The sequence below is a fragment of the Cydia strobilella genome, chromosome 2 (assembly GCF_947568885.1).
Source record: "Cydia strobilella chromosome 2, ilCydStro3.1, whole genome shotgun sequence".
Lineage (NCBI taxonomy): Eukaryota > Metazoa > Arthropoda > Insecta > Lepidoptera > Tortricidae > Cydia > Cydia strobilella.
This window is the reverse complement of record NC_086042.1, coordinates 11,222,312-11,243,618: the sequence shown is the minus strand read 5'-3', so window position 1 is coordinate 11,243,618 and position 21,307 is coordinate 11,222,312. Positions and strand designations below refer to the sequence as shown.

Genomic DNA, 21,307 nt, shown 5'->3' with positions numbered 1-21,307 from the left:
AAAAACTATACTCATCCTTTTCTTTTGGGTGCTAGTACTAGTGTAAGACAAAGATAGTATATGATTCTCTCTGTCTATGTTTGAAATGAGATGGTCCTTTGACAAACTATATGAATGTATAAAACTAGATGAATATATATATTACATAATACATAGATAATAATGTGTTTTATATCAAAAAGGAAAGCACAAAATAGAACAATACTGGGAAGTAGTCGGTCCCTAAAAAAAGTCATGTCAATAAAACTGTGCCAACATCTAGAACGTAAATCTTAAAAACTACTTAACCGTTTTCGATGCGGTTTTCAGTTTCCGATAAGAAATATGTTTGACTTTATCATAAAGTACTTATTTGCTGATATTTTCCAACGTGGAAGACCCTATTTGAAAAATAAAGCACCATATTTTTTTTTTATAATTCAACACTACATAATTATATATTTCTATAAAAATATTTTGTCTATATTTTTTTTACAATAAATAAAGTTATTTTCTTTCGATTGATATAGAATCGGACGATCCGTTAAACTTGTACATTGTTTTTCTGTTTTTACCAGACCTCGCTTTATCTCGGCTTCTAAGGGACCAAATTACGGGTGCTTCGAAAAAAATCGTTTTATTGGGTCTCCACTATCATCGTGCAAAGTGGCTTGCTTCCATCTCATAATGCAGCTTTTGGACAAAAAAGCTCCATAATACGTATGACTAGTTCCAATCAGCAAAGTACAGTAGTTGACGATAGGTAATTTATGTTTGAACTTGGTGGATTTTCTACAGTGTTGGTAAAGGTGCACAAAAAAGGCAACTTAGTTCGCGGAGTGTAGATCCACGAAGAGTATAAAGAAGCAAGCACCACGGGTTTCAAAAAGTTAGTAATCAGTCTCCATTGTCTCCAAGCATCTCCCGAAGGAAAATACACAGAGCAGCTGATACTTCGCTTAAAAACCGTGTCGCTTATCGAAATCGAATATTGTCAAATATAGATAAATAAAACTTAGAACTTAAATATTCTATGAAAGACAAACGCTTCCGCGATGTATGTCGCCACCAGCGCCATCTAGCGTGCATTTGGGTAGACGTTCTTTATTGGAAGTGGTGTTAGTTATAATTTTATAAATTATAATTATGCCTCTTTTTGTTATATGATCTCTAAGTGGAAGTTTCTAAGAACTTTCAGTGTTAACTGAAATCAAATTTAATGTTTTATTACTTTGTATGTCTGCATGTCATGTTTGTCGTAGGTAAAACTCTACTGCTTGCCAGCGTTAGTCGATGTGTAAACGATGTTATATAGGTATGAGGTCGCATTACTCACCGAAGCGCTGGGGCCGTTTTTCCTGGTAATGACGATTCGTTTCCGAAACGCGATGCGTCTAATTACTTATTTTACCAGGCTTGCAGTGCTCGTCCTCGACCGATGGAAAGATAAACGATCGAAACATAAATTTTTATATTTACAAATACTAATTAACCTCATCCACATGTATAAGGTTACGTACCTAACATTACCTACAATAACTTATTACAATACAATAACTTCAACACGCCGTTCAGATGAACCTTGAGTTTTCATGCTTTAGATTTTTTATAAAACGAAGTGAAAGTATGTATATTAATTTTGTACATGGCGTTCAAGTTTTTATCGTCATATTCAACGTCCATTTTCAAAAGCGATTGACATGATTGGATTGCTTTGTATCAGTAAAACCCAGGAATCTGTTTAATTTTTTTTTTCGGTATCATTCGACGTTTAGTATAAAATGTATTATTAATAATCAACGAAATCTATAAGCAAATCTAAATCAAAAATCTAAAATATTAGTAAATAATTCTTGAAAGTTAGCTTCGATGTAAATCTCTGAAGAGTGCAACTACCTATAAGTGGAGAAATCCAAAAAATATCAGAATATTAGATACAATAAATAGTAGGTAATATGAAAAAACTTTTAAGTAATAACTATATAATATACACAATACAAGCTTAAGCATAATAACCCCTTTGAGTATAATAAATCCCGTTGGTACGGAGCTAAACCTTGCCACAATATTTAGGAAGCGGCTCTGGGTTTTAGCCGGCCGCTTTAAAGCCATGGTTTGGCTTTATGTTATTAAAGTAAAGGCCAGATATTTATGTTAGAGGTATGGTGGGCGCAGCGGGGTAACATTTTACAGCTCCGAGCTGGATTCCTTCGAGCAGTCTGACAAATTCCTCGAGCGCCCGAGTAAAGTGCTAAGGCGTTAGTTGCAACATCAGGAGGCAACTATGTGTCGAAGAATGTGTTTACGGTGCCAAGAATGGAGCTCCTTAGCGAAGGGGATTCATAACGTAGGGGCTGCCTGTGAGCTACTTAGCAGAGAAATGGCTTCATTATACAATTCCAATGATTACTTAATTCATGCTTCCAAATTAATAATTATTTAATTATTAAAATTGGACAGGTGAACGATCATCGAACATGACTCCAATGTTACTTAATTATTGGACTTATCCAATATTACCAAGTTACCAACTACGTAAATTAACTACTTACATATGTACCTTTAATAGTAAGACTATAACTACGTACTACTCATGCGTATAATATACAATGTGTAACGAAAAGACTTATAATCGATTTAACGACAAAATGGGTGTCGTATTCAAATCAGGAATAAGTAAGAAAATACATTATTCGTCGCAAAAGTGGGTCCGCCTGAACATATAATTATCATCGAAGTGATCAAACAGACGACCATGGTACGGAGCTACGGACTACGAACACGTGTGGGTTCGGTTCGAAACTTTCAAGAATTATTTACTAATATTTTTGATTTTTGATTTAGATTTTCTTATAGATTTAGTTGATTATTCAATAGAAAGTATGTTCATTGCCGATGATTGCAGTCGTGTTTTTTTAAAGAACAATTTTTCTTTATTTTCGAACTGTGCATAAATAAAAGGCAGGCGTGCCAGGCGCGGGATTCGGACTAAATTTCCCTTCCCAAATCCAGAGGACTTGATTTTAAAATATGTATAAAGGAATTCTATGACCATAGAGTTTAAGTTTTTTACACGACTGCCCAAATGGATGGTAAATATACATAAAAAATATAGCCACTAGCGAATACAGAATTTTATAGCGCAATAAGTTAATAATTCAATACTTTACCGAAGAATCCGCAAAGTACTCTGTTGAATTACAGTTTTGTTTTCAAAGAGGTCGTTCAAACAATGTTAGCGATTTAAAATTTTCCGTTACTTACAAGTCCGGGAGAAAGCGTGGAGCTGAAAAATATAGATAATAAGTGGAACATTTACGAATATCTATAATGAACGGCTAGCGGCTTCGAGTTCCGCGATGTAAACATTTCGCAAACGGGACTTTAATCCCGGTCATAAAAGTAATCCGCCCATAAACCTACGCGACGATGGACGACATAAGGGTAGGGATTTACTCTCGAAAAGATCCTGAAGTAATTAAGATAAAATATCAAGAGTTTTTGATTGTAACCGCCGGGAGCAATTCGGCGGCTCGCTCGTTTTTCATTCAGTGCTCATATAGTTAATCCCCGAGCATGCAATAAAGCTCTTAAATTATTTGTGTTCCCGGCAAAATTACCCATATTGAAAATACCCTCTGGTGCCAACAGATCCGTTCCTACTTATGAATAAAGCGTGAAATTTTGTGAGCCTTTTCGAACCTATAAATAATTCTTGTTAAGCCTGATGGACTTAAGAACTGTTAGCTGTATTGATTAGCAATTACTCTACCGAAATTGTTTCGTTTGAATAATTGGCATCGGATTTTATCGAACTATCGAGGGAAGCGAAGCGAAGTCCTTACGTTCAACATCGAGGCTAGGGGCATAAATTTGGTACATTTTGTTTATCGTTATGGAGCTAGAAGGTCAAAACGCGGTTTGATGAGGGCTCTTGCTATACTGGTCAACTTATTTGCAAGAAAGTATGCTATAGAGTAGGCACATTGGTCAATGGTGATGTGTACAAAAGAAACTGGTCGTATTATTAGATGGCAAGGTGGCATATCAAACATTTAGTAGGGCGACGGCTATAGTTATTGGCCCCTCCATAGTAATTAGCCACTCTAAACATGGCATACAGTCTTATTCATTCGAGTTCAATACTCCTATTGCCTTGTTTCTTTCTGCTTTGTTAAGAGTGGCCAATGACTATAGAGTGGCCAATTACTATAGCAGTCACCCTTTCAGGGATCAACAACGATCAGAGTTCTCCATCTTGAATTTCTTCATAATTGGTCTGATCATGACAAGAATTTATAACTGAGGACCCGAAAGGCCTCTTAATACACAGATTGCCTGTCAAACATCAAAAGTATGACCAAAATATCAAGTTTAGTAGATATGTCAAGTTTCATTGGACATTGAATTCAGAAATAGAATGTGATAACGTAAATTATTTTCTGACATATTGTTATTACGTATATTATTATTTTATAACCAAATAATAATATAAGGTTTAATATTAAGTTCATATGTATAAGCGCTATTCGCATACAGAACCCTAATAAACTATTAGAAATATAATTGGCGAGTGGCGTTTTTAATTAAAATGCAATTTTAACAATTTTTAAGTTTTTGTGCCGAATAAAAAGTTACGAGGTAGGTACCTAATGTTTTTGGTTGGTGCATAATTTCAACATGTCGGCGCGTCAACACTGGGACGGGAAAAGGGTTAGAATGAAAAAATAAGCTCGTCCATCACCGCCTCTGTCAACAGGGCTCGCCATCAATGCCGCAAAAACAATTAGTAGGTCAATATTTATTTAATCGCCCCAACCGGTCGCCATGAAAGATTACCCCGACATCTGAACAGATAATACTCGCATAGCTATTGTAATTACTACATATCAAATTTTGGTTCTTGGACAGTTGTAAAATCTGAGAATAAACAGTACTCATTCGAATTTTAGATATAAAACGAATTAAACGTTGCATTGGAAAATGGGAAATTTTAAATTATTTAATCGTACCTGCACTATTGTGTCTACCTAGCTACCTACCTACCTACACTTAATCATTATTTATTTCGTAAAAGATTACTCATTGAATAGCTGCTTAGATTATTTTTAAATTCACTATCATGTGACGTATTCTCAAAGTACTGTACAAGTTCTCTGGTAGATTCCTCAAAGTCTTCTTACTTCAGAAGTGTAACACCCGATATGCAAATAGAAAAAGGCTTTTACTCCCCGCTGTAATATCGAACTTAAGTCAACACACAGACGCGACAAGGCAAGGTGAGCAATTTGCTAGTTATATCCTACACTTAATACGGGGATTCATATTATGTTTCCATTTATAATGAAACAAATTAGGTAATTACCGCGCGTTTGTATTGCAAGCAGGGTTTTAAGATGTCACTTTCGTCGTGAATTATACATTTATGTAAAGTACGAAATATGAAATATTTTGCTTGATCTTGTGTGTATATAATGGCTTAAGAGATCCCTCTTCAAATATCTTGTAATTAGTAGGATTCTAAGAATATTATGATTATGAGCGTTTAATTTAACACATAACAATGTTTTACCGCTTGGAATTCTACCAAAACAATAGCACATTTCCGCAGACATAGCGAAGAGTATTCGAGCACGTTACAGTTGTCACCGAGGGCATTTGGAAAGTTGTCTCTGTCGCATGAAGATGTCGCGGTGGCATTCCAACCGCCCCTCTTTGGCAAGCGCGTGCATAGCTCGACTTGACGAAATTCCGGGCCGACCCGTGAGCAGCAAAACTATTCTATACGGCCCTCAAAGCAATATCCTAGAACCCATTTAAATATTTGTTTTTGATCTTTTGGACGATCGGTTTAAACATAATAGGTATCTATATGTAAGTAAGTATCTATAGCTAATTACCTAAGTACTTAAGTAAATATTTTTTTCTCCAATGTGCTCGAAAATGTTCGACCTTTGCCAAGCTCACCAAATGTTTACTTTTGGAGTGTAAGTTTTTCGACCGCTTTAGCCGCCTCACCTGCTTGATTTCTGGTTTCGGTGAGGTGGGATGGGGCCAGTGTGTATGTCTACACATGTAGCGTCCCACACTAGCATCCTTCCCCTAAACTCCATGGAACCAGGGACACCGTCCGGTCTCTTAAATACGAATTGCCATTTCCTGGCCTCTGCAATAATATGTTTGTATAGTAATATTGTGTTGTGTTGTGCACTATTATGAAATACAAGTTTAAAACGCTCATTGCTGAAAATCGATTTTATTTGACTTTATTTACACTAAACAGATATCGTCCAATATCATGAGAATTGTATGTTTCTCATGATATTGCACCTTATAAAAACTAGCACGAGATCCAAAACAAGAAGTGTACACATCATGTTTTACAATTAAGCTGAAATGTTACAAATTAATTTAACACCATATCATAGCAAGCTACAGTGATGAATATTATCAGAGAACCTATAACTATCTAAACATTATAATATAAGAAAATTCTTTTTGTGATTGTAAGTATATACATACAGATTGGTCCCGTTTTTGTCAAAAAGCAGTTCTGATGATGGGATCCATGAGGAATCGAGGGAACTCCTCAAATGTTAAAGGCATACATATAGTGATTTTAGTATTGTCATCAACAAATCAAGCACTTACATTTAAAAAAGTGACATTTGATGAAGAGAACCTGCTGATAATGATCAGAACGAAACTCTTCAATGACGCATAGTTCACGTTTGGCGATTTGTCCTCTTCGTTATGTTTGTTAAGCAAGTTAGGTTATCAAGAAACATTTTTGTCAAGCTCGAGTTCTGATGATGGGATCCATGAGGAATCGAGGGAACTCCTCAAATGTGAAAGGCATACATATAGTGATTTTTGTATTTTTATCAACAAATTCAGCATTTCCATTTTAAAAAGTGACATTTGATGAAGTGGAACTGCTGATGATGATCAGAATGGAACTCTTTAATGACGCATAGTTTACGTTTGGCGATTTGTCCTCTTCTTTATGTTTGTTAAGCAACTTAAGTTTTTAAGACATATTTTTGTCAAGCTCGAGTTCTGATGATGAGACCCACGAGGAACCGACGGAACTCCTCAAATGTGAAAGGCATACATATAGTAATTTTTGTATTTTCATCAACAGATCCAGCATTTACATTTAAAAAAGTGACATTTGATGAAGTGGAACTGCTGATGATGATCAGAATGGACCCGGACCGAACTCTGACCCAAACTTGGACCCGGACAGCCGGACACGGACCCGGACTCGGATCCGGACCCAGACTCGGACCCGGAAATGCTACTAGAAAAGTGGGTTAGGTTGGTGGGTGGGTTTTGAACTGCGATTCTCACAGAAAAGAAATGCTATCAGAAAAGTAGGTTAGGTTAGGTTAGAGCTGTGACCCTTACAAAAACGAAATGCTACTAGAAAAGTGGGTTGTTTTACCTCCTTTTCTACATAATTAGGCCAAATATGCTGTCTTTTTCATTTCATTATCTGAACTCTAAGAGTGCACCATCAACAATAAGTGAAGTTTCAGCGGCATCCCCCATTGAAGTCGGTTTTTTTTTCTTAAAAATTATTAATAGTACATTTCGATGCTAGTGCGGAAAGCATGTCATTACTTCACGCGTACCGAGATCTCGTGGCAAGACTCGGGACGAGTCAAGAATGACATTTCCGCACGTGTATCGAACGACGTTTTTTAATACAGTTGCGAGAAAATAAGAAAAACAACAAGTAAGGAATTCGAAACTTTTATATTATTAATTCTGTGACATCATTGACATTGACATTATGAAGAGGTGTTTTTTAGCTGCGTGTTATTATTATTGAACCCAATTCAATTAAAGTTTTTTTTTTTAATGCAAAGATGTTCTCTAGTAAAGCAAATGGCCTCTGTATACGGGATTTACCGACGTAACGTCTTCTGTGAGTTGCCGCCAGTTAGGTATCACTGACCGTCTGAAATAGCTATTTATGCAACAAGTGCGGAAAGTGTATGATCCCCGACGAATTTTATTCACGAGCGAGCAAAGCGAGCGAGTGTATAAAGGAATACGAGTCGGAAATCATCTTTACGCACGTGTATCATTCAATGTTTTACTATGCATTGTGCGAGTAAATAAAAAAACATATCATGGCAAATAAGTTTATTATTAAAAGGAGTGTTTTAAATCGATACGAGTTGCAAATTACCTATTCGCAAGTGTATCGTACAACGTTTTACAGTACATATGGCCCTTTAAACTTTCGACATATGCACGAAAAGTGCTCTTTTCCGCACTAGTGCGAGAAAGTAGCACCATATGTACTGTAAAAAAAAATTGAAAACAAAAAGCACTAGTGCGGAAAAGTAGTACTTTCCGCATGATATGGCTCCGTAGGAAACGCACTTTTCGAGCACATGCATTGTAAAGTAATTTGCTACAATGTTGGGTTCACGTTTATGTTGGCAATGTCTAGTATCCGCGAGCATTGGAATAATTTTTATAAACATCATATTAGTGGTTTTTGCTGACCAATGAAACTTTCGTAAAAATATATAAAATGATGTAGTGAAAAAACACCAAACGAAGCTTCTAGCCGGCGACTAGCGACGTGACGTCGTTTTGGCGCAGTTCAAAATGCAAGCCGGCGACCAGATCGATTGCATAAATTTTAATATTAGTCGTGGCATGGCTCGCTAGCATCCTGCTCGCGTACTGGATTGGAAACTGATTACAATTAATTACCATTCATCTGATAAGCTATTCGACGCTCTAATAATCAAATGGAACTGTTGCATTACCTTCCAAGACTGTTATCGAACGAGCGAGCGAAGCGAAGCTAAGTTTGTACGTACATTCAACTTCCAGGTTAGGGGCCCGGTATTTAGAAGATTTCTGATAGTTGGTTCAGCGATAACTAGTACATTATAAATGAAATTAGGTAAGCGTAGATAAGGCTATTAATTTTTTTTGCTTCCAACACGAGCAGGATCGATCCAGAGGTTATGGAGCTAGAAGCGATTTGATGAAGACTCCTGCTATGCAAGTTCACTCGTTTACAAGAATGTACGCGTGGCCATAGTATAGGTACCTAGGTATACATCTACCTAAGTATAGGGAGGTGGACCGTTGTCTGGTCAATGGTAGTGTGTACACTGGAAACTAGGCGTGTTAGGTAGCATATACAAAACATTAGTTAGTAGGTGTAAGTGATGTTATGATGTAACCTTAATTATAAAATGTATGTATATGACTTTACAATCAATGAATTAAATGAAATAAGTATTACTGTTTAGTTTGAAATCAAGATCTGAGGTTGTGCGGAATACATTTTTAAATACAAAACGGGGGTCCACAATAGACAAAGTTCACCATCTTGAATTTCTTCATAATTAGTCCGGGGACTTAGCTTGCCTAATAAGATAAAAATCTTTGATAAAGAACGCCAATCGAAACGCCAATATACGAGTATGTAGTATGGAAATAAGCAAAGGGCGGCAGACGGATGCAATATAGTGACGAAAGCAGAATATGGATAAGACTTAATTAATTTCGAGTAATATTTATGTTTTTTTATTTATTAAAAATATAATGCATGGTGACAGACGTCCAAATGATGTTGAAATATCACTTTACGAATATGTAGATGCATTTTCCCTGTATAAATGGATACGATATTGAATTATAAACTCAATGGACTGAAATTATGTAATGGAGCATATTCCACGGGCTGTCCCGTACAGACGCATATTATTTTCTGTGTTGCGACTTTTTTTCGGCATTTAAAGCAGGCGATTGTTTTTCTGTGCATATTTTTGACCATTTCTCATAGTAAACTCTTATACCTGCAAATCTTCATAAAATTGGCGTTTGTACGGGACAACGGTAGACAATTTAATGGAATGCTCCAATAACAATATAGACAGAATATTATTTTCACTTCTCATGCTCGTAAAGTTCGACTTTGTCGTGCGTACACGACATAAAGTTGCTAATTATGTTCTAGACTCTAGAACATAATAAGCAAGGTCTAGACGTAGCAATAAAGTCCAAAATCTGCCATACAAACTGCCAGTCCTGCCGACGCGCTTCCGACCGGTCACTCCGGTGCCCCGTGCCCCCGACCGGCCCGAATACAATTTTCCTTAGTCTTGAATAAATACGGTAAAATAACCTACAATCCATATCCATCTACACTATATATCCATACTAATATTATAAATGCAAAAGTCTGTCTGTCTGTCTGTCTGTCTGTGTGTTACCTCTTCACGCTTAAACCCCTGAACCGATTTAGTTAAAATTTGCCATAGACATAGTTTGAGTCCCGGGGAAGGACAAGATAATTTTTATGCCGGAAAACATCCCTAAAGAGACTGAACAGGGGGGTGAAATTGAGAGATTTAATGAATTGTCTGATAATTGATGTCAAGCAATTAAGCTTATTTGAATGATTGCTATTACATACAATATATTATTATTATATTATCCAGGCGCTAAACTTACTCTAGCTGCTGTTACTGATTCCACGCAGACGAAGTCGCGGGCAAACGCTAGTAATTTTATAAATACGAAGTGTGTCTATCTGTCTGCCTGTCTGTCTGTTACCTCTTCACGCTTAAACCGCTGAACCGATTTAGTTGAAATTAGGTATACAGATAGTTTGAGTCCCGGGGAAGGGCATAGGATACTTTTTATCCCAGAACCCAACCCTTGAGGCGGTGAAAAGGGGGGTGGTAATTTGTATGGGGAATCAATAATAAATGCTTTTGTAAATAGTGTTTACTCGTAGAGAAAAAGTATTGCATACAATAGTGATATAATCAAGCTTTTCAATCTCGTACCTTACACGGTAACGGTACTCGACTAAAAAGCTCTCTATTAATAATCACGATTGTACAAAATACATACTATTCTTTACGTTTAGCAACTGTCGATGAACGATTATCATCAGGGTGCTGATCATGAAAAAATTGGTAAAAGTGGCGTTCGGATTCAGTCATGTCAAAAATTCGGGCAGCAACATCAATTTTGATATTTGCGGCAGTAATGCAGTCGGCAGTATTGTCGTAATGCAATACTGCTGCAGTAATGCTGCCGACTGCAATACTGCCAGTAATATCAAAAAGTCATTAATTACGATAGTCCTTACAAACAGGTAAAGGAAAAATTCAGCGTCTCAGGTGACACTCCAATTCGCGACTCAACGATACCAGCCCGCCGCCGCTCTATCAACAGAGCCGTACTGAGACATAGGTAGCCATTGACAGCGAACATTTCCACCATGAGTTTCCTATAGTTTATGGAGGTTTATTGTTGAGTGAAGTTTGGGTTAGACATGAAAATATTAAATCGTCACTTACTTGACTCATCATAGGGTCCGTGTTAACTTGACACATGTAGGTGCCAGAGTCCTCCGGATCCACATTGCTGATGTACAGCTTCCAGGTGTTGTGACCGTTATGAGTGACGGATAACCGTGGGTTCAGCGTCACCATGTGGGTGTGTATCGCTAAGATTGTCTTTGTGTCTGACTTTATCCACGCCACCTAAAAAAGATTGATATAAAGTACAAAAGATACTTAAAATAAATTATAATAAAGATACCTACAATGTCTCATGTGACACCGCACTGAAGCCGGTACCGTACCACGATTCTTATATAATATTTGATAGGTTCGTGTTCCATAAGTATTTAAAAGAAGAAAGAAAGACGTACAATAAATGAATGGAATCACACACGCTGGTAAAATATGTACCTAGTATGAAGATAAAAAATATACATACAATACGGAGCTATGAATTTCATATAGATACAGGACTGTGTAAGTGTGTATGTACGTATGTGGCCTCTCTCCACGGTACGAAACAATGTCTAAAATTAGTTGGAATTCTGAGTAACACCATAGAGAAATAAGTAAGCTGGTAAATGGTAAAACTTAGGTTTTACATTAACGGTAAAGCCTTTGGCTACGCACGGAGTACCGAGAATTGCCCTTTAAAGATTTGTAATTGTAATTTTATCCTGAGATCCGCCCGACACGTTTTGATTTCAAAAAGTTACCTACTTACTTTAGTTTGCGATAAAACGTACACGTATACAGCACGCTTTCAAAACTGAAATGCTAAGAAACTTTCAGTGGAGTTTGTTTTGAAGTTTCTGAACATATTCCTACATCCGTTCAGTATATTTATATACATGGAATAAAGACAATCTTAACATTAATACCAATTTAAGTTTCTCATCTTTTTATTAGGTAGGTACTTGTAGTTCTCGTTCACAATTTCTATGAATTGTGGTCAAAATGGATAAAACCACAGACTGTGAATATGCTTTTAAATAAGCGGTTTTGACTCATTTACACTATTAGTGGCGATAATTGCTACAACTGTTCCAAATTTTAGGTATCTACGTCAAAAGTTCTGTGAGAAAAACGCATTTAACTGATTTGCAAGACCGAAGAGATCCCATAAGTGTCCCGTGAACAAAGTTTTGTACGGAACACTAAAAATGATATTCTACCGAGTTGAGTAAGTAATAGACTCTAAGACTAGTAAATCCTGATTCAAAGATGGTAAAAATTAGTAAAAAGTACACCGCTGTCAACCAATTTACATTATTTCAGTCCCCACTTACCCTACTTGAAGGTATGTACTACAGTAATGTACACACACTGACACACACACACACACACACACACACACACACTTTTTCTTTTAAATAAATATTCTTATTCTTATTATTCTTAAAATACCTAGTGATAAATATAGTGATTGCCCCCGAAATTGAAGCCGAGGGATCTGACGATAAAATGAACTTCACATTTTTTCGGTTTATTCGTCGAAACGTATTATGTTTCTAAATTATAAAATAAAACTATGAAAACGGATTATATCGCGTATATTGAATTTATAACACATCCCGACGTTTCGAACCCTTTACAGCAAAGCAGCCTTTTTGTAAAGGGTTCGAAACGTCGGGATGTGTTATAAATTCAATATACGCGATATAATCCGTTTTCATAGTTTTATTTCATGAGTAACTATCACGGTAACCGAAGACAATATTTTCTAAATTATAGTTACCATTTTGTAAAAATACTAAATATTATACATATGTTTATATTTTTTAATATTCTAATTTATTTTAACGAGATTAGGTGCAAAGGACATAACAGTAAAGTAGAAATAAACTTAAAAATTATAATATTCTAAACTACAATTAAACTTAAAGTAAAGGCTTCATAAATAAAAAACGTCCCCCAAGTCACTGCCGATGGGCCAGTGTGCCCAGAAGACTGGCCGCATTGCCACGTTGGATGGCAATGCTTATCCTTTGAGCAAAATACTGACTAGCCCTCTGGGTCACCTGTGGCGTCTATAAGGCGCGTCGCTAGGTCTTTGTAAAGCCGACGCGCGCTTGGTCCCCACGGCCCCAGCGTTTCGACCCCAAACGCCTCAAAAATATACGCCACCCTAGGCAGTAGCTACACTGCCTAGGGTGGCGTATTTGCGGCGTTTGAGGTCTTCGGCCGCGGACGCGTCACTGCTGGTGGCCGGAAGGTGGGACGGCGCGAGGGTGTCAACGCAAGTGGCATTCAAACTAGAGGCCGTCCCAACCTCCAAGGCACCAGAGTCATGCCGTCGGGTCTCTTGCCATCGTCCCTTGCCAAACCAACGGGCTCGAGGATCGTTGATGCTGGCGTGTCGGGTTATGCGGCCGGCGCTTCTGCCACAAGACAATCCATGATGTCCATGGGTGTCTACCATGGCACCACAGCGACAGCGATGGGGGACGTTAGTTATAGTCCCTAAACGCAAACAGGGGTCGTAGCACGGTACGCTTATCACCATGCCTGTCACGTTCTAACAAGTATGTGAGTGCGAAAGTGACGGACTTAGTGATAGGGGAACCATGCTGCGCGGGCAGGTCACGCCAGTAGAAATGTAGAATTGTCTATTGGGGTGCCTATGGATGGTGAGGGTAGAGCTTGCAACCACAGACCCGAGTCCCACTCTGCAGTGGCAAGAAGACTAGCTCGATATGACGGCAGATCGGCTCGTCCCATTGCCTCTGCGAGCAGGGATTGTCAGGTGGGTATGTGTTGCCACAGGTTAGCGACCAAACATTCTTGGTCTCGGTGCAATGTCCCGAGAGAAGGGGTTAAAATGCTCGAAATCAGGCTTTGAGCGCTATGCACCGAGGACAAGAATGCTGGCAGCGAAACACTGGAAATTTTGCGGAATTATGTTTTTAAATTGATGATGAATTTCGTACTTAACATAAAGTTAATTTTTTACTTTTTTATCTAAGACGTAATTGATAAAGTCTTACTTATTTTTTTTTATCAATTTCAAGGCATTTTCCCATTGCGAATATAAAAACAAGACTAATAGCAATACCTATAAAGAATAAAATGAATTGAAATAAAAAATAGGCATTTTTTTTCGTTTTTGGTCATAATTTCGTAGGACTTTATTTAATAATTGTACATTGGTATGAATTTATGAAATGGTTGGTTGTAGAAATTTGAAGAATGTACGTAATGTTATTAGAGAGCTACATTGATATTAGCAGGCATCGTAAACTGCGAGCGAAATCCATTGACTTTGACTTGACAACAACTCTAGTACTTCAATGAATTTCGCTCGCAGTTTACGATGCCTGGATATTAGTTTCTAAATGAGAGTCAAAGTTATTAAATATATTACACAAATTGTTGAGCTTGACATCTTATATAAGATGTCAAGCTCAACAATTACTTATTATTAATTGTTGAGCTTGACATCTTATATAAGATGTCAAGCTCAACAATTACGTTGTCAACATCGAAAATGTTCTAGAATTTATTTTAGACATCGAATGATCCCAATCTCTAGATTATTAGTAAGTATAAACCATACTAATAGTAAGGTATAAACCATAAATGTAACTAAAGGTACCCCATTGAGACGACCACGCCTCCACAAACGTACCCCTCTGCCAACAAACTGTCTTGCAGTTTGGCAGAAAGAGAAAATGCAAATAGGGTTTATTTCGCCAGAATAAATGATTTATTTAATTATTTATTTTATTTATTTACCTAGTCCTCATTCATCCCAGGGGATCGACATTCAAGAAAATATTTATGCTTAATTTAATGTAGGTACCTATATTAAATTAACCATAGCTATAACCGTTCGTGCGATTGTTTTTTCGAGACCTGTTTTAAGACGATAGTCGCTGATTTGTCCTTGAGCGTATCAGCGTCTCTGTACCCGCACCCTGCTCACTGCGATCGTACGTGAATTTCGCCTCGCGGCACCACAACGAGGTTCAAGGAATACTATATACTCGTATTTGTGTATCTTTTGCAGATATTTTGCCGTTTGAGTATGAGTAGATTATGCGTTTAGTGGAGGTCGTAAATTATAATAAAAATATATTCCCTTGTGCATTATACTTTACAAGCCTCAATTAGTTAATTTGTGTTTTATCTGTTTCTTCCAAATAAATACCGAAGTCAATTTGACAGATTAAGATTTATAGCTAGACCCTGGTATGTACTAAATTGAAGCGTACAGTGTGTTTATTTTACAGTATTTTTTTTATCCGTAATAAATATAGTATTTTATACAATCGTGATATAATAGAGAGCTTTTCAGTCGAGTACCGTGTTTAAGCAACGAAGCTTGCCGAGTTGCTTAAGTTAAGGTACGAGATTGAAAAGCTTGATTATATCACTATTGTATACAATACTTTTTCTACGAGACAAAAAAATAATTCTTTCAACTAGTAGAATCATATAGGTAAACAAACCAAAAGTATACAGCTATACGCGAGCTGCCGCAGCCCGCGATACCTTCATACTCGTACGCGCCCCGGCCGCCGGGCCTAGCGCCCCCGGCGGGTTGGTCAACGACACCTCCTCGTAACTCATGAGGCCCTGGTACCTGCTCCTTGCTAAATTCAATTCTAAGACAGTTTTTTTCTCGATTTTGGCCACCGTAGCCTATGGAGACTAACAAGCAACGCTAAGCAGTTTTCGTAGGGTATGAATGTTGCTATATGGAGGGTGTCACATGCGCGTTTCTGACGTATGAAGCAATTGTTTCTACTCCAACATAAAATAAAATGTTTTTTCACATCACCTATTCGAAAAGGGAACTTTTCTTCCCTGCTAGGAGGGATCAAAATGGCACTTCTCTGTTAAAGGACATTTTGTTGCCAGTATGAAATATTGACACAAAGACATATGAAATTAGTATGCATATAATCGATTACAATTTCTTTATAATCGATTACGTGCATACAATTTTTCTAACTTAAATAATATTTGTTGTAATTGTAAACAATAAATGTAATTAGCGTATTTTAAATTAATTAATAGCATATTCAAATTAAGTAAATTAATTAATTAGCGTAATATTTACAAAGAAACGTAAAAAAACATTAGTTTAATAATTTAATTTTTATTTTGACATTTTAGGTCTCCTTAAACGCAGGCATACTAAATTTAAAAAGTTTTGTACAAATATTTCACAAAGCATAATTATGCGGTTCTGTATTGTGTATAAATTTGTAAATAAAGTTTAAATCAATAACTTTATAATAATAAATATTAGTGATATCAGTCTTCTTAGTGTTCTTCCGAAGTAATGGGTAAGTTGTTACCAGCTAATTTGTTACCAGAAAAATCTACAAAAATAATGTACTTGATTTTCATTGTATCATTTTAGGTGTTTGCTGCTATCTTTGAAAATATATTAGGTACATAATTATGAGCTGTAGGTACTTTTAATTTGTCAGTACAGTCACGTCTGAAAATATCGATACGGACAAAGATAGTGCCAGAAGTATGTATCTATACTAAGGTCGTGTATACATATTTTTGTCACTTTGTCCGCATAGATCTTTGCTTAAAATAATAATGTTTTGAAACCTAATATATGTATGTAATTTCCTCATAAGTGATGTGAAAAGCAGTATGTGTCACATGGTAGCAAAATTATTTTCACCTTGGGCGTTAACACTTGAATCCCTCACTACGCTCAGGATTCTATGTTAGAATCCCTCGCTACGCTCAGGATTCTATTATAAAATCCTTCGCTTCGTTTAGGATTCAATTGTACGCCCTCGCCGTAAATATATCATTTTGCTCCCTTGTGACACAATCTACTATTGTTGGCCAACCAATCACAAAACAGATGCGACGCAGCGTGTTTAAGTAGGCTAATTTGCATTAAACAAGAAATATAAAGAAAAATAAGTTCTATTTTCAAAATTTTTATACTTGACTAAACCGTATCGATAAAATTCTTATGCTTGAGTCGGAAGTGCCATAGACTATCCAACGTTGAAAAGAGTAAGGTTGTAAGACAACTTTTTCTTCTTATTATACTCGACGAGTAGAAAAAATATAAATAATGTCATTAATAGTTAACTTATAAAATTAAGTATCTACTACCTAGTCTACCTACATATAAAATTTTGGGAATTGTTACCTACCTATTAGTGTTAAATAGTATTATGTATTTTTCGAAGTTCCAAGTTTTCTCAAATATTACGTGGGAATATCATTATTATATTACAAGTGCGCCACAACCAAATCAGCACTCTGCAGTTATTTAGTTTTTGGCCAAAATAACTCCGATATAGTGGTTAACGGCTATGTATGATGAACCCCCATGAACGTCAGCTGCCGCTCCGTTGGTGGGTTGAGGAATGGCAGCCAGCGAAACACGCAAAAAAAATTTTCATAGCCTCCAGCTTGATACTTTGTCAGATGATAGTTTAGATGCGAATGTGAATAAAAAAATGATCAGCCGGTTGTATCTTGGTGGACTGTCAGCTGGTCACATGAACATGTAAAAAAAAATATTTTCAGTCATCGCATCCCATTTCATATACTTTGTCAGATGGTAGTTTAGAATTTAGATGATATTGTTAATAAAACATATCGTCGGCCGGTTGTATCGCAGTGGAAAGACCGTCAGCTGTTAAAACATTATTGTTAGTTTAAAAATAATTTTAATTTATTCAGCCGTTAAGTAGAAATAACCAATGTTAGCCGAAAAATGGCCCGTTGTAGGTATTATTTTAAAGTTAAATGTTATAATTATTGAGCAATAAATGAAGATTCATATTTTTTTCATATTTTTTTTGTTTACCCATTTAGAAGAAATACGCTCTAGACAGTAACATCAAGTATATAGTTTCTGAATTAAAGAGAATATTTACCGTTATAATAATTTACCACTTCCACGAAATGCAAGGTCTATTCGTATCTGAACAAGCAAACATTTGTAAAATACGAACTATTGCATTATAGCATAAGTACTCGTATTATCGTTGCGGTGGTAAGTAGTACGTTTGATTTTTTCCTTTCGCCTTAATTTATAGTTTCGCCAAAAAAAATACGACAGGCCGTTTTAGTCTTTTTACTAAACGGCTTAATCAATTGTAAGGGTCATTATTTATAAATAGTCTATATTTGGATTATGGAACCAAATCAACTTTCTGCAGTTATTTAGTCTTTGGCCACAACAACTCCAATTTTATTGCACTTGGGCTCAGCACAAGCATACAGAGTACAAGAAAGGCACGGAGCGACGGGCGACACAGCCTCCTAGTCTCAAAGCTAGCACACGACTGCCGGCCAGCAGACAACGCTTTTTTCGAGCTACATACGCACGAAATGTTGAATAATATTCGATTTCTTAATAAAAAATATTATTATTTAACATTATGAAACATTGCATTTGTAGTGCCTGTTAAAACATTTATTTAAGGTTAAAAATAACTTTAATCGAATAAACCGTTTAGGAGATATAAGCAAAGTTAGTCGCAAAACGGCCTGTCGTCATGTTCCTTTTATAGAGAAACTGTAAGTAAAATATAAGAAGTCAAACGTTAGGAATGTTATACATAAAATGTAGATTTATATATGTTTTTTTCATAATTTTTTGTTTAACCGTTAAGAAGATATATACTCTAGAAAGTAAGAGTTTGCGGCCAAAAATAGCGACTAGCGCTCATTTCAAGTTAGGAACTTTTTTTTAAATTGTATGGAATTTGTTTTTCGCCTAACCTAACCTTACTTTTATAATAATCAAAACAACTACATAACTATGGTTAATAAACATCTAATTTTATACTTTATTTCAAGATCGCTTCGTGTCTAACAGCATGTAAGGCATATTCTTTAGCGCGTTGTTTGTCAACATGATCGAAACTTACTTTATACTTGCCCAGCCTGTTAACAGTACATGTGAAGTACACCTCCCTGCCCTGTGCTACCGTTAAATTTTCCAAGGGTGACAGGAACTCCGGCTCCTTTTCATTATACCCCGATACTTGCAGCTGGCCTGTGAAAAATGAATTTCATTGAATTATTATTGAAAAGTTTAAAGTGAAAGCTTTTGTGGTAGGTACGAGTTTTTAGCTCAAAGTGCAGTCCCATTTCCCATCCAAAAGAATTCATGAAACACGCCACGGATGTACATTATAGCTTAGCCTTTTCGCCGCCACGTCAATGAAGTAATAAAGTGTCATCAACGCCATGTCAAAAATTGCACGTAGATAATCCGTATAACATAATTATGTAGGGTACACGGAAAGAACATATCGTCACTGTTTTCGGAAAATGATTATTTATTATTTTTGGTGGTAAAAATTATATTTTATGTTAACTTTTACTTTATCTGGTGATCAGTTAAATACCAGCCATTAATTAATATTGCCTTCGGTTACCGCGATAGTTACTCATTAAATAAAACTATGGAAATTGTCGCGTATCGCGTAGGTATAATGAATTGTAATTTTAATAGAGGTAAATATATATTTTTAGAATTTTTTTCTCAGTCACCCGTTAACCACGAACGCTGTAAAGGGTTCGAAACGTCGGGATGTATTATAAATTCATTATACGTGATATAATCCGTTTCTATAGTTTTATTTCGTTAATTAATTATTTAAACTCCGTGGCTTGCACGCCACAGTACGCTTCTCCAATAAGCTTTCGACATAGCAGGACGCAGGCTTTAGCGTCTGCCGATGCCGATGCCGGCTAAGCCCTGTGATATACCACGCCCGATTCGGTTTCGGCGTTTGGCATTCCAGCGATTAGAAACATACTGGAACCGAGAAAGGTTGGTTAAAAAGGGTCACACTAAATGTCCCATACTGCGACATCAAAACGATTGATGGCACCGTGAGGGAATCTGAGGATTTTAGAACACGTAATATATTTGTTCAATTTAGCTAATGCTTAAGGTCCGTTGGAAATAAACATTTAGCTTAAAGCCGAGAGCCATACGGCAGTCTAATAAAATTGATTTTCGTATTGGCTTTCTACTAGATAAATACCTACCTATTTGTACCTAAAAGCTAAACAATAATATATATCCAACAAATATACATAGCTGTCTCGACGCCAACTACGAGTTCGTAGCCTTTGGCGTCGACGTACACGTGGGCTCCACAAGGACCTCGGCAGGCAATTAAGAGAAGCAACAGGAGACCCTCGCGCCGGCAGCTTTCTTTTTAATTCTAATCAATTTTATTTTATTTTAAATTTTATTTATTTTTTAATATAATCATTATTTTAATTAATTTAATTTTTTTATAAGTGGTGATCTCATTGTCAAAGTCAAATTTATATAACGTTATGATTAATATACTTTCTATAGAACACGCTGTATCCAAGTCGAAGTAAACCTTCTAAAAATACATAACACAGGGGCATCCAAGTTGATGTCGTTTATTTCGATTTCAGGAAAGCATTCGATCGCGTAGATAATGATGTGTTGCTGAAAAAGCTGTATGAAATTGGCTTCTCTCCCAGGATGATGTCTTTTTTCGCAAACTATCTACGTGATCGGCAGCAATATGTTCGACATGAATGCTTCGTCTCGGCCCCTTATCACACTCGATCTGGGGTCAGTCAGGGCTCCATATTAGGACCTTTCCTGTTCGGAATAATGATCAATGACCTCCAGTCGGTTCTCAGGTCATCTCAATGTCTCCTTTACGCTGACGATCTGAAGTTAGTGTACGGTGTGGAGCAGAGAACTGATTGTGAGTCATTGCAGGAGGACATCAACTTGGTCTACCGATGGAGTGTACAAAACAAACTTCTTTTTAACTCTGCCAAATGCTGTGTTTGTAGTTTTAGCCGTGCGCGTGATCCAATAATTGCGAATTACGAGCTGGGACCCAAGCCCATAACTCGTGTCTTCTCGGTTAAGGATCTTGGAGTTGTCTTCGATACGCGCCTCACGTTTCACGAGCACCTGTCATCACTTGCTAAGGACTGCTATCGAAGACTAGGCTTTCTGATTCGCAACATGCGTGACTTTA

General features: G+C 36.7%; 1 protein-coding gene across 1 annotated transcript in view; it reads right to left on the bottom strand.

Moving 5' to 3' along the window:
• LOC134751770 (lachesin-like) overlaps window positions 1-21,307 on the bottom strand; it is a 76,878-nt gene that overhangs the window by 44,097 nt on the left and 11,474 nt on the right. Inside the window, exons 2-3 of the mRNA XM_063687234.1 lie at window positions 19,187-19,314; window positions 11,331-11,516 (exon numbers count right to left, since the gene is read on the bottom strand). Of these exons, the coding sequence (XP_063543304.1) occupies window positions 11,331-11,516; window positions 19,187-19,314 (314 nt within the window). The remainder of the gene's footprint in view (window positions 1-11,330; window positions 11,517-19,186; window positions 19,315-21,307) is intronic.